Here is a 12,222-nt window from a genome sequence, read left to right on the forward strand (position 1 = left end):
GTGCAGCCTCTTCCCGGTGAAAGTGCATAACTCAGTCAAAGGAGAGGTTGATACTGAGCTCCCGGAGGTTCATCATAATTCGGAACTTGTGATAGAAACCCTCGGCGCAAGCCACCGAATCACGTCAGATTTCACCACGAGTAAACTTGTAGCTATTCTCCTTCAAATGACAACTGCGCAGTCCACCTCGGCATGAATCGAGCTGTGGCGGAGCACTGCAGGGACAGGTAGATACTGTACACATATGGCCGTACTCCATACTTGGAGATCCGGAGAAGACCCGAAAATATTAAGATTTACGGGGCCTCGTGAAAGCCGCGTGGAGTCCCGAGGGACGGGGAGTCCGAAAGCGTTGTCCTTCTCCAAACCACGAACATCTTCAACAAAGACACGGGAAAGCCCCACTGGAGATAACAGTTTCGAAAGCCGTGATATCTCAAAGGAGCAGGTCAAAATCTCCCATTCTCCAGTATAATGATCGGTTATCCTCTCGGCTGGGTACTTTATTATCTAACGTTGTGGTCCCGGCCAATCTCGTTGGAGGGATAGCCGAATGTCAACATAAACCCAGGCTTTTGCGACAGCTCCCAAGATTTGGTCGTGCTACATACAGCCGGTGACGCCATTGTCGGTTTTCAGTCCCAACCACTATACACCTTGTTTGAACGCGAAATCCATTCATCTGAATTCGATTTGATGCATTGTCCCGCATCGCAGTATCTTAGATCTCTTGCAGGCCAAATATTCGCTATGCATGGCGATTATAACACCATACAGTATGGGGGCGAGATGGCCCGTCTTACTTCATTTATATAGTGCTATGCACCCATTATTGATCCGCTCACTGGGTCGATTATGTAGCTTTCCACTCTCTGCGCTACTACGACTACTACCGGTATCCAGACGCCTAAGCGGGAGTTGCAATCATGGGTTTCCAGTCTTTTCTCGCTAATCTGAATGGCCCGGCTAAGGTTGCAACTGTGCATGTGCCTGAAAGTACTTCGACCGAGAATGTCATCCACGAAGGGAGTTTGAATTATACCCAGGAGAAGGGAGGCAATGATTCATTGCCGTCTTATCAAGGCATGTACCTATTGTTTTGCCCATATATGTTTGGGACATGTCTAACATTGAGCAGAGGCATCTGGTGCTCCAGTCGAAAGGGAGTCTCCGCTCGGATATGAAGTCTCGTGGCTCACCGTCATCCTCCTGAATGTCGGACAGATGGTTGGTACTGGAGTATTCTCTACTCGTAAGTTCAGGTCTACCATCGCTCGTGTGTTTAGCTCGTGTGTTTAGACAGAACTAATCCCATATATATAGCTGGCTCTATCCTGAAGAATCTTGGCTCCGTTGGCCTGAGTCTGTTGTACTGGGTTTTAGGTCTGGTAATTGCCATATCTGGTCTCTCAGTCTACCTCGAGCTTGCATCGTATTTCCCCAATCGATCGGGTGCGGAGGTCGTATACCTTGAGCAGGGATGGCCGAGACCAAAATACTTTCTTCCAACGGCTTTTGCTGCTTTCAAAGTGCTGTTCTCTTTCAGCAGTAGTAATGCTATTGGTACGATTGCTTCTACATCCATGATTTGGCTCTTTCATTGATAGTTTTACAGTACTTTCTACCTATCTGTATCGCACAGCAGGTAAGACGCCAACAGAATGGCAGTCTAAAGGCGTAGCAATTGCAGGATACACCGTTGCAACCGCAAGTACGTTACAAGGAACCAAACCAAGTCTCAGCTCCTGACTATTACAGTTGTCATTATCTCCAATAAATACTCGCTCTGGTTCGCCAATGGAATATCAGTTGTAAAGCTCCTCACACTGGTTTTCATCAGTATAACAGGTTTTGTTGTTTTGGCTGGCGGTATCTCTGCAGTCCCAGACCCAGGATTCAATTTCCGCGATTCTTTCGCGGGAACCACCAGCGACGCATATGGAATTACTAACGCACTTGTGAGAATCAACTTCGCGTATGCTGGATGGGAGAATTGCTTCAATGTCGTTGCCGAGATCAAGGTTGGCCAATTCCCCAAACCAATACTGGATGCAAGCTGACTTGCCAAAGAAACCTATCAGGACCGTCAGATGGGCTGGTCCGGCTTCGCTTGCTATTATTGCAGTTCTTTACATGTTTGTTAACCTCGCGTACTTTGCAGCTCGTAAGTCATTTGAAAGGTACTGTTGAGGCGCAGCCACATGCTAATGCATTTGCATCTAGTTCCAAACCAGGAAATCCAGGGGGCAAATACAATTGCGGCCAGTCTTTTCTTTGCCAAAGTTTTCGGAAGCGGAAGCGCTGCACGAAGTCTGAATATTCTCATCCTTTTGAGTGCTTTCGGCAACCTTGTAAGTCTATCTTCATGTGTTGTGTTTTGACATTCGCAAAAATCAACGCTACGCCGATTAAGCAAGAATAATAAGCTAATTGCTGTCCTCTCTACTTAGGTCAGCGTACTTATTGGACAGTCCCGGATGATTCGCGAATGTGGAAGGTACGTACTAATGCCAATAATCACATATCAATATTGATCTTTCCGCAGACAAGGTGTTCTACCTTTCCCACGATTCTGGGCATCCACTCAACCCTTCGGAACTCCTCTAGGCCCGTATGCCCTCAAGTATGCAATGACTGTCATCATGATTCTTGCGCCGCCCTTTGGTGACGCCTTCAACTTTGGTATGTTCTCTCCATGCCTCCTTCCAAGTCCCCAAGTTGATAGTTCCGCCTAGCTGTCGATCTGTCATCATATCCAAGTGCCGTGTTCTCTCTGCTCATGGCAATTGGAATCTACACCATCCGTCGTCAACGAAAGCGAATCAACGTCGGCCCATCAGAGTTTCGCGCCTGGGACATTGTCGTCGCTTTCTATATCGCCGTCCAAGTCTTTTTGCTCGTCATGCCATGGCTCCCTCCAAAAGGAGGAATTTATGCAGGAAACGTCTCGTTCTTCTACGCAACCGCCATTCTCACCGGTCTTAGCTTGTACGTCTCCTTCATTTCCCTATTCACGTCTGCCTGACTCTTGCTCATTGGCGTAGGCTCCTTCTCTGTGCTTTGTACTACTACTTTTGGATCAAGGTCCTGCCAAAACGTTGCGGTTATGCTATTCGACAGGAACTCATTGTCTTGGAGACTGGCGAGACAACACATAGCTTGATCAATGTGCCCTTGGCGAAACTTCCTGAGTGGGATAGTGTGCATGATGTCACGGGAAAGAAGTATGCGACGAGTAGTGGAATGGCTTCTGTAGAAGACAGCGTGAGTGTGGAGAGAACCAACGTGAGGTCTGAGAAGGAGTAGGACAAGCAGATGCTGGGTTTGCTCCGTAGAGACAAATTTTGGCCAGAGATTTATGTGATATCCGAAGCTGGAGTCGTTGTATTCTGGTTGAGTTGGATAATAGGTATTTGAATACGAGTTCGGTTGCACACAGATTGCTCTGCTATAGTGTATTCCGATCTCGTCAGTTTCACTTCCCTTTCCTTTATCTCTAGTATAAAATAACACAGTAAGAACAGATCATTGCACGCGTTGGAGTGAAACAAAACACTGAAATTCTGGCAGACAGAGGACATTCCGCCGTCTCTCCATGATCGTCCCAATGTACAAATTGCGGAGCTCATTAGTCATAAATACAAGTACACTTTCCAAGCTCCCAATCCCAAGATTTTCTCTCCCGCAACCATTTACCATCAGAGAATATGATCCAATAATCCAGTGATAGGATTGTAACCCCCAAACGCCAGCTTCAGCGTATTCGTTGTGATCAGCAAGCCCTCAGGCACTGCCTCCTTGTTCGCCGCATTCAGCTGTAGAACCATGGCACCCAATGAAGGCAAGTTCGTTTCGAGAGTCGTTGGTCTCCAGCCTTCATTGTACGGCAACCTCTCTTGCTCTGAGATGAACTGGTCAGCATATTTAAGGCTAGGATCGAAAAGTCAAGGGAACATACCAAAGAAAATCTTGACCCATTCAACCGGTGCAACACCCGTGATGGGATCACCCATCGTGGAGAGATACAGAGCCGTCTCGCCGTACGACAGAACGAACTGTTGGGGAGTATAGGTGAACTTCGGATCTCTTGCCTGCTCAGTCTTGACACGATTATATCTGAACATCATTAGCCAGGATATTCTCACCCGACTCACAGCAGAAGCAGAAAATACACTTACTTCGCAGCCGAAGCAACGGGGATACTCGTCGTCGTCATGCCGTCATAATACCTTAAGACAGTATCAAAAATACTCTGATTGAACATCCAGTTGTCCCCGTTATCCAAATTGAAATCTGCTCGACTCAGACTAGCATCATGCTCGATAGGGAAATTATGTTTCCGAATGTCCTTGAGAGTGAACGATGTAGCCAGAGGATTACTCGGCACAGAGAGCAGCCCTGCACCACCAATAGCAGTTGAGAAATCGGCTCCTACGTTAAGCCCATCTTTGAGTCCTTTTATGAGGATAGGTATTGTGAGACCTTGGCCATTGTGAGGGATGAAGCCATGATTTGCGAGACTGTTTAGGCCAGGACAGGGTGAGCGGAGGTCATTTGGGCCTGGCGGCGTCCAGGTTGTGAAGCTTTGGGAGGAAGCGAGAGTAAGCAGTGAGAGGAGGATTAGCGAAGAAGGCAACATCTTGACTCATCAACAAGAGCTCAGATGAAGAAGTGCAAACGCAGTAAATATGTTTTCCCAAAGGTTCCTGCTCATACTTGTAGCGTGCAAATGTTCTCGTCCCCTCCTTCCATGCCGACCGCCTCGGCGTGGATTTGACTTCATGGAGCGGATCATCAAATACCGCTCCTAGTCTCTTGACTTTGAGAGTGTAATTTTTAGACTCGTAGATCTCTCTCCGCCGTCAATCTCCAAAGCGGTCACTGGCTAATCACCAGCGCTTGATTCGAAATGGCGGGAACTTGCCCATTTTGTCCCTCGGCTTGGGACTACTTAGCTTGCGGGGCAGCGATGACGCTGAGAAAGAAGATCTCGAATCAAGGAAAGTTGCCAGATGATTTCACAGCTGGAATTGAGCTGTCAGAATCCAGAGGCACGGAATTTATTCAGTGAACCACGTCCTAGTAAACACAAGACTCCATTCTATGATACAAAGTGGCCGTCTTCCGGTTGACAGCATAAGCAAAACCATTTCCACGCCATATGTCTGTTTTCCCAAAGCCTCCCATGTCATCTTTTGCCCTCCCTCTGACGGCAGGGCCGAAACATTATCATTTCGGATGCATTAAGTAGGAAAACCTCTTCGCGCCTTGCCCCACCCGAGTGTTGCAAAACCGTGAAAACCCAACCATCGCTCGCTATGCAGAGAACAGATCCTCAATGATGCTGAGGTATAAAGAACGCCGTTTGTGACTGATAGATTATGTAACAATTAGAAACCGGATCTTGGTGACATATCCGGCTCAGGGATGCGTGTTAGGAGTTTGTGTGGGATAAGAGTAGTGGACAGTAATCGTTCAGATTTCGTCCGATCAGTTAGGTTCAATTATTGAACAGGCCCGGCTTGTACCAGAGCAAGAAAGCGCTCACCAACCTGCTGGGATGTTAGTATAGACTCGAGAAGATATAGAAAGCTGGTAACTTGCCTCAGGCGCAGACTTGATGAATGGCAGATCGAAGAACATGTACTTTTTGTTCTTGACCAATTCCTGAATCACAACAAGAAGACCCCAGGGTTGTGGCCACTGGCCAATTGACCTCTCTAGCAGAATTCGGGTGATCTGCTCACGAATTTCCAGCTCTTCTTGATCGTTGGCATCACTACCAAAAAGATCGAGAAGAGCTTGATTGAAGTAGTGAGTTTGAGTGTTAGGGAATCGAAGTTGATTAACAATGCTACCAAGGAAGACGAATCTTGTGGCGGGGCGGAGCTCATGAACAAGCATGGATAGCAATTTGATGTCCGGAGTTCCAGGTGTGAATATTGGAGCTCCCTTGTGTTCGGATCTGGCAATAGCGTTTGTGCCAACATAGAGAACCAAAGAATCAATCAGCTTTCGGTCCGCATCAACTAGCAGTGAGCCTAGCCCATTTTGGCGTGTCTTCTTTCGTTGTATTTCATGGGCAATGTGCGCAATGGCATCCTCCGAAGGGCCATGCTCTAAGGCTTGCTCTACAAGGTCGAACAACCCAGAGTCTCGCAGTGGCCCCTCGACGTCATTCATACTCTCTGGTGATTGCCGGATCTCGCCCACACGGTCAAGCTTGAGCCCCGGCTGCATTGGATTTGGCATATCTGCGTTTTGAGGCGGAGTTGCACTCAAGATCAAGTTGTTGAGCTGAGTTGAATAGCTGGGAACATGAACAGAAAGCTTGGAGTGATTTGCTGATAGGAACTCTGGGAAATCGTGGTGAAGTATGATAACCAGCTTAATAACCCCTCGGTATATCTGGCTTGTGGTTGGATCGAGATGTATAACTGGCTTGAGCAATTCTCCGAGGTAGAAAAGTAGCTTCTCCATGAGATCAGCGAACAATCCCCATCCAACTTGCTTAGGTAGCCCTAGAACCACAGGCAAGAACTTTCGGTGCGAGATCAGGCTCATCCAACTAGTCATGAAACCAGGGAAATGGGTCGGTGGAATTTTGAGGAAGATTCTAGCAAAAACAAGGGTGATGTCCTGGCGTTCATCTTCAGACAAGCCCTCTTCGAATGCATCCAGCTCACAAAGGATGGTAGAATACAATCTGTAAAAGGGTTTCTGATTGAAACTTTCACCACGAAGGACGTGGTGGTGATTCAGTACCAGGATAGTCAAAGACAGGATGGAGTTGAGGTACGCAGCTTTGTCAGTCTTGACCGCGCCGTCCTGTTCGTGGCCCTTGACTAGTAAGGCAATGAGCTTGGCTAAGGAGTCTGTCGCAATGTACGCCTCGTTGATAGGACTCTCGGTCTGAATGAGTTGCTCAAATCGATCAACAGAGTTGTCAATGGCCAGTCGGAGGAACATGTGCAGGTCCTCCCTGTTGTTGATCTGCTGCCTATTGTACATCTGAGCAATGAAATGCGCAGGCGCATTCTCGGACGCATTGGGATTGCTGCAGAGGCGAACCCACTCCTCGAAGATATATAACAATTGGTCTTGCTTGCGATCATTCGTGATTTGAGAGCGAGGTTCTGGAAGACCAGAGCTCGTTAGCTTTTGTTTGAGCTGCTGACCAACTTCCATGTCAGGTTCTTCTGTGATCCATGCCCAGGCAACTTCCAAACTTTTCACGAAGTCGGCGTAAAGTGCAACAGGGCGGTCATTCAGAAGGACGGTCTCCAAGAGTGATAGAAAAAATTGTAGTGACCCATCCTTGCGTTGTGAGATGACCCTAGAGATCTCCAAGTCGATACGACCCCATTCCAGTAGATGAGCCTTTGTCAGGCAGACAATGAGAGGAACTCGGAAGAAAGATTCGCCCGGTCGTTGGGAAATGACATCGAACACGCGGTTCGCGGTTCGACCTGCCATTCTGCAGATGTTCTCCAATACTTGAACCAGGCACTCCATAACAAGATCTTGCTCCGGACCACTGAACAACATGTTGCATATGTGGTCTACGATATAATAGTCGTAATGATCAGGCCCTTGCGAGCTTCTGAATATCAAGCCATACAATGCGTCCAGTGTGTCGAGCACTGCATGAGGCCGGGGGAGATCTGCGACATGCTGCTCGGGTGTATCGGCTGCAACCCGCTCGAGCTCTACCAATGCCTTCTCTACTCTTTCTGCCAGCATTCTGGGATCCATCTGCATTGTAGCCACTCTCCCGTTGACCACTGAATTATTTTGCTGGGCATAAGCAGGCTGTTGAGCTGGGAGGTGTGACATTGCTGGTGGTTCCGCAGGAGTCGGTAGATTCGGAACTGGTGGGTAGGAATCTTGCAAAATTTCGTTCGCCATCGTTCTCGTAGCGTCTGATGACGATGGGATATGGGTTGGTCCTGGAAGGGTTGCTTGCGCACGTGGCTGCCGGGCAAATTCGTCGTAAATAGCCATTTGTGACTGATTGAGGCCACCAAGAGCTGGCGACAACTTGAATGGATCCGGAATGGTCCAAGACCAGCGGCTTAATCCAGGATCGACGTATGGGTCGTCTGGTCTGGTCATCTTGTGGTGACGGCGAGCTTCTAGCTCCGGCTCGATCATCTCCTCAATCTCAGGAACTGCACGCTCTTCTGCTTTCTTCTCAACTTGACTACAAGCCAGATCGAGGTTCGATGTGACACACATGATGATAGTTCCTTCGGGCAGTCCCTGTGGGAGCTCACCAGACAAAGCTCGGATGTAATTTGTCATGCTTGCTCGCAATGGCTCTTTTGATGTGACCAAAGCCAGAGCGCCAGCGGTTTTCTTGACCATATTGATGGCGGCTGCCCGCACTCTTGCTTCGTTTGGCTCTGTCGCAAAATCTTTGTGGATCATCTGAGCAGTCGATATAGCAGCAATGGTAACTGAGCGTTCAACAACTGGAGAAATAATTTCATGGACAGCACGGGTGATTGCTGCTTTCATGATGTCCTGCAAGCGACCCTGATTGACCATGTCGTTGACTGGAGGATACTGCAAAAGCGGACCAAGGTCTGGAATAGAGGCTGTGATTTCGTGAGGAGAGAATCTCCCACCTCCAACTCCACCAGCCATTCCATTCAATGATAAATTGTCAAATCTATCCATGACTTCCGGTGCCATCACTTCCGTTGCTTCCTCGATAAGCGAGATGCGATTCATGATCTCGTCAGAAGGCTCGATGCTCTTATGATCAAGATCCAATTCTCCGCAGAGAACTTCGATCTCAAATCGAAGATTAAGTTTGAGGTCGGCCTTTGTGTACAGCTCCATTAAAGCTTTGATGATGTCCATGACCCACGGATTGGGGGGTTTGAACACAGTGGAGTATTTGCCTTGAGCCAAAACCTTACAGATGAAGGGAATTACCACAAGCAGCCGGTGAGACTCATAGCCCTCTATCAAAAGTTGCTTGAAAGCAATATTCCGATGTTTGATTGGCTTATCTCGAGCTAGGGTAAGAGATCCAAGCCAAGTAGCCAGATTCTTGAGATGTGTCCGCTCGAGGGCATTTTGCATTGTTGATTCTGCGTTAAGGGTTTTGAATGTGCTGACATAAGTCTCTCGCAATACGTCTGCCCATAAAGATTTCCTTCCAAAAAGCTTGATCGTGTTGAGATACACATTGTGGTAGTTCGGCTGCATTCTCGCTCTCTCTTGCACCAAGTGAGTAGCAAACCATTGTTGACCTTCGTCACTGACTAGTTCTTGTAGCTCGATGAACTTGCTCTCAATATTCTCCATGCTGATATTATTAAGAACAAACTGTATTTTGCCTGTAACATCCTCATCAGGGGTAGGGAACTGGTAGGCAGGCGGGTCTACTCGGAGAGCATTGAATGCTGGCGGAGGTGGTGTCTTCAAGTCTCCTCCGTTCATACCGTTGACAGGGGAAAAAACACGCGCGTCCTGCTCGGCACGCACAACATCTTCTGCCTTGCTCCAAGCCTCGGTGTTTTGGAGCCCTGGTACTTCCAGCAATCTTTTGCAGAATCCAGGCCACTCGCGTAATCGGCTGAAAAGTTGCATGAGAGCCTGGAGGCCAAACTTGTACATAGAATCCGACGGAGAATAATCCTTGACTGCCTCAAGGATCATACCAAGACCAATCTTCAGAGGAAGCTCAGATATCAGCTTCTGCGAAATGATACCTCCAAACAACACAGCGGTTGTAGCCAAGGCTTCCAAGGGATATGTCTGGTACAAAGCGTACTCATCGAAGAGTCCATGGATCATGCAAGCAAAAACATCCTGGTCGGCTGGGTCACGGGAGTGCTTGTATCTCTCAAGCGCTTCTACGATGCTGCGGACCTGCACTTCGTCACTGTACATCTGCTTGTAGTGGGCTTCCATTTTCTCATTGGCTTCCTTAGGTAATGAGTTACTCTCTGCGCCATTGGCATCGATGATGTCGTCGAAACCCTCGCCGTAGTTGATCAATCGAGGGTATGCAGTGATGCATGCTCGCTGGACGAGTATCAAGTCGTTTGACGGCACCCTGGGCATGGCATCCTCTAGCGCTTGCAGTAATTTGGCTATTGTCTTGACTGGAAGCATAACACTGTGTAAGTGTTTTTGCCGCTGGTATGCAAGCTCATGCTCTGCTTTGATGTTAAGAAATGTGAGAAGTGAATGCGGAAGGTCTGGAATTCTCGCGAGATTGCTAGCTGCCCATCGATCTAGGTCTAGGAAGCCTCGAGCACTAGCAACTGCCACGAGATCAAGTCCGAAGCCATTCGGGATGGAGGCTAAATCGTCAAGCCATTGGTGTCTCAGAGCATGGTCCAGAATGGTAGGGAGCTCCATGGGAACCTTGGCATGCGCTTCAACAAGTCTCTGCGCTACCCATTGTTTGTCCTTGCGCCACAATCCTTCCAGAACGAAGTCGTAATTGCGGTCGTACTTGAATAAAAATCGATCAAAGAGATTATTGATTGTGTCTGTTGCCAATTCTGGCCATGGCTTTGGGACGCCAAATGCGGAAACCAAGAATACATCCAAATTTGGTACAACAACCTCCTGAAAGAGTCTTTTGGCCTCGACGGTATCAGATGCGGCCGTGGTGTGTAGGGCGACGTGGAACATGGATGATAAAGCAACCACAGATACCAGAGGATGCTTTATAGCTTGGGCAGCACGTTCACGGACGTCATCCTCTGCGCCCTCAAAGTCCTCTAGTGTGAAAGCTGGCTCCAGACCAGGGATAGTAGTTGCGTCAAGCTCGTTGTCGTACAGAGATGCATATGCGCTGATGAACGACAGCTGTGTCTCCGAGTTTTGCCAGGTGCCTCCCCAAAGTGACTGTACATCGATCAAGCCGTCAACTGCCAGAGGTCGGAATGCTTCGTACAGGGCCAAAAATTGGTCTTTCGATATGCGCAGCTGATCCTGGTCAAAGAATCCAACCACTCGTTGCCAGTTGAAGTTGGGCGAGACTTCCATCCGCAAACTGTTGACCAGGACGGTGGTGGAGAACGGGATGCTTCGACTGAGCGCTGTGTAGATTAGTCCACCAGCGACTAATTCCTCATTAAGACCAATGTTTCCGTTTCTCAAGTATCCTCGGCAGGAATCTTCATCAGCTGTGAATGCTGAGCCGACTCTTTGTAGAAATTCCGTCAAGGGATTTCCACTGTTCAACGCGTACATCAGATATAATGCTGCAAGAATCGTTGTTGGAACTGTGTCCTTCTCCTGACTCTGATTTTGATATCGGAATTGAAGTGCCATTATCAAATCTCGCTGCGCAGACTCGTCAAAGTTCGGAGGCTGTTCTTGAATGAAGCGATCGATTATGAGGGCAAGGAAATCGGTTGACATGTCGTCATGGTTTGAGGTAGGGTGAACGAGAGCGGAAAGGAATTGAGCGAAATTCGCAGATATAATGGCATCGGCTGCTATCCATTAGCAACAGTAAGCTTTCATCACACCAAGCGACTCACCCTTTGTTTTCAGATCCGATCTTGAACCTGTCTTGAAAGCAAGAGCTAGAATTGTCTTCTCGAGTGCGTCTAGCTTGAAATGATCCATGAATGTTGAAAGATCAAAGTCCCGGAATATGTCCTCATTTGCCGTCTCTATTGACTCTGCAATCCTACGCGCCTGATCCACATTATGCGATATCTTGTGAACCTCGTCATGGAGAACAGGATAGGTGGCAGGATTTGCTACCGGACGGTTGATACCTGGAAAGATTGTAGGAGCATTGCCAACCACAAGACGGCTGAAGTATTTTTGGAATACTTCCATGCCGTGTTCATCGATCAGCTACACAGCGGTATTAGCATTGGCCCACCACGACGACGAGTTTCCATCCTACCTTTCTGAGCTGCTCAGCTTGTTGTTCCCACTTTGTGCGATCCTTAGTATCCTCCTTGATCGTACTGAGAAGGAGGTAGACTTGGGCGACGACAATTTTTGTGAGCGAGTTGGACCCCGTAGGACTATTTGTACTAGGACTGGCGCCGGCACTGAAAGTGCTATGATGAGAGCCGTGCGGTGAATGACTAACACCTGTGACGATGGTTTGTTGCGAAGGTGTGAAAGTCCCCCCTCTTGAGTTGACCATCGAAGACGTTGATGTTCTTGCGCAGACCCACTCCGCAGAGCTATCTCTCGATCTCGGAGGACGAAAGAAGATCTATCGGG

The 12,222-nt window shown here is 48.2% G+C and overlaps 3 protein-coding genes across 3 annotated transcripts; 1 reads left to right on the forward strand and 2 right to left on the reverse strand.

Annotated features, from left to right (window-relative positions):
- Positions 1-926: 926 nt before the first annotated feature.
- On the forward strand, positions 927-3,306 carry ONS95_012023 (uncharacterized protein; the record flags this gene model as incomplete). Its single annotated transcript, XM_058505631.1, has 11 exons — positions 927-1,083; positions 1,139-1,252; positions 1,324-1,563; positions 1,616-1,711; positions 1,759-2,021; positions 2,071-2,164; positions 2,224-2,351; positions 2,451-2,497; positions 2,546-2,682; positions 2,736-2,988; positions 3,045-3,306. The coding sequence occupies 11 exons, from the start codon at positions 927-929 to the stop codon at positions 3,304-3,306; spliced, it is 1,791 nt and encodes a 596-aa protein (XP_058358153.1).
- A 392-nt stretch (positions 3,307-3,698) lies between these two features.
- Positions 3,699-4,639, reverse strand: ONS95_012024 (uncharacterized protein; the record flags this gene model as incomplete). Its single annotated transcript, XM_058505632.1, has 3 exons — positions 3,699-3,901; positions 3,959-4,116; positions 4,179-4,639. The coding sequence occupies 3 exons, from the start codon at positions 4,637-4,639 to the stop codon at positions 3,699-3,701; spliced, it is 822 nt and encodes a 273-aa protein (XP_058358154.1).
- Positions 4,640-5,544: 905 nt separating this feature from the next.
- Positions 5,545-12,142, reverse strand: ONS95_012025 (uncharacterized protein; the record flags this gene model as incomplete). Its single annotated transcript, XM_058505633.1, has 3 exons — positions 5,545-11,468; positions 11,517-11,841; positions 11,894-12,142. 3 exons carry the CDS (start codon positions 12,140-12,142, stop codon positions 5,545-5,547), a joined length of 6,498 nt encoding a protein of 2,165 aa, XP_058358155.1.
- Positions 12,143-12,222: the final 80 nt, after the last annotated feature.

This window comes from Cadophora gregata (genome assembly GCF_030347475.1).
Source record: "Cadophora gregata isolate MNR1 chromosome Unknown scaffold_6, whole genome shotgun sequence".
Lineage (NCBI taxonomy): Eukaryota > Fungi > Ascomycota > Leotiomycetes > Helotiales > Ploettnerulaceae > Cadophora > Cadophora gregata.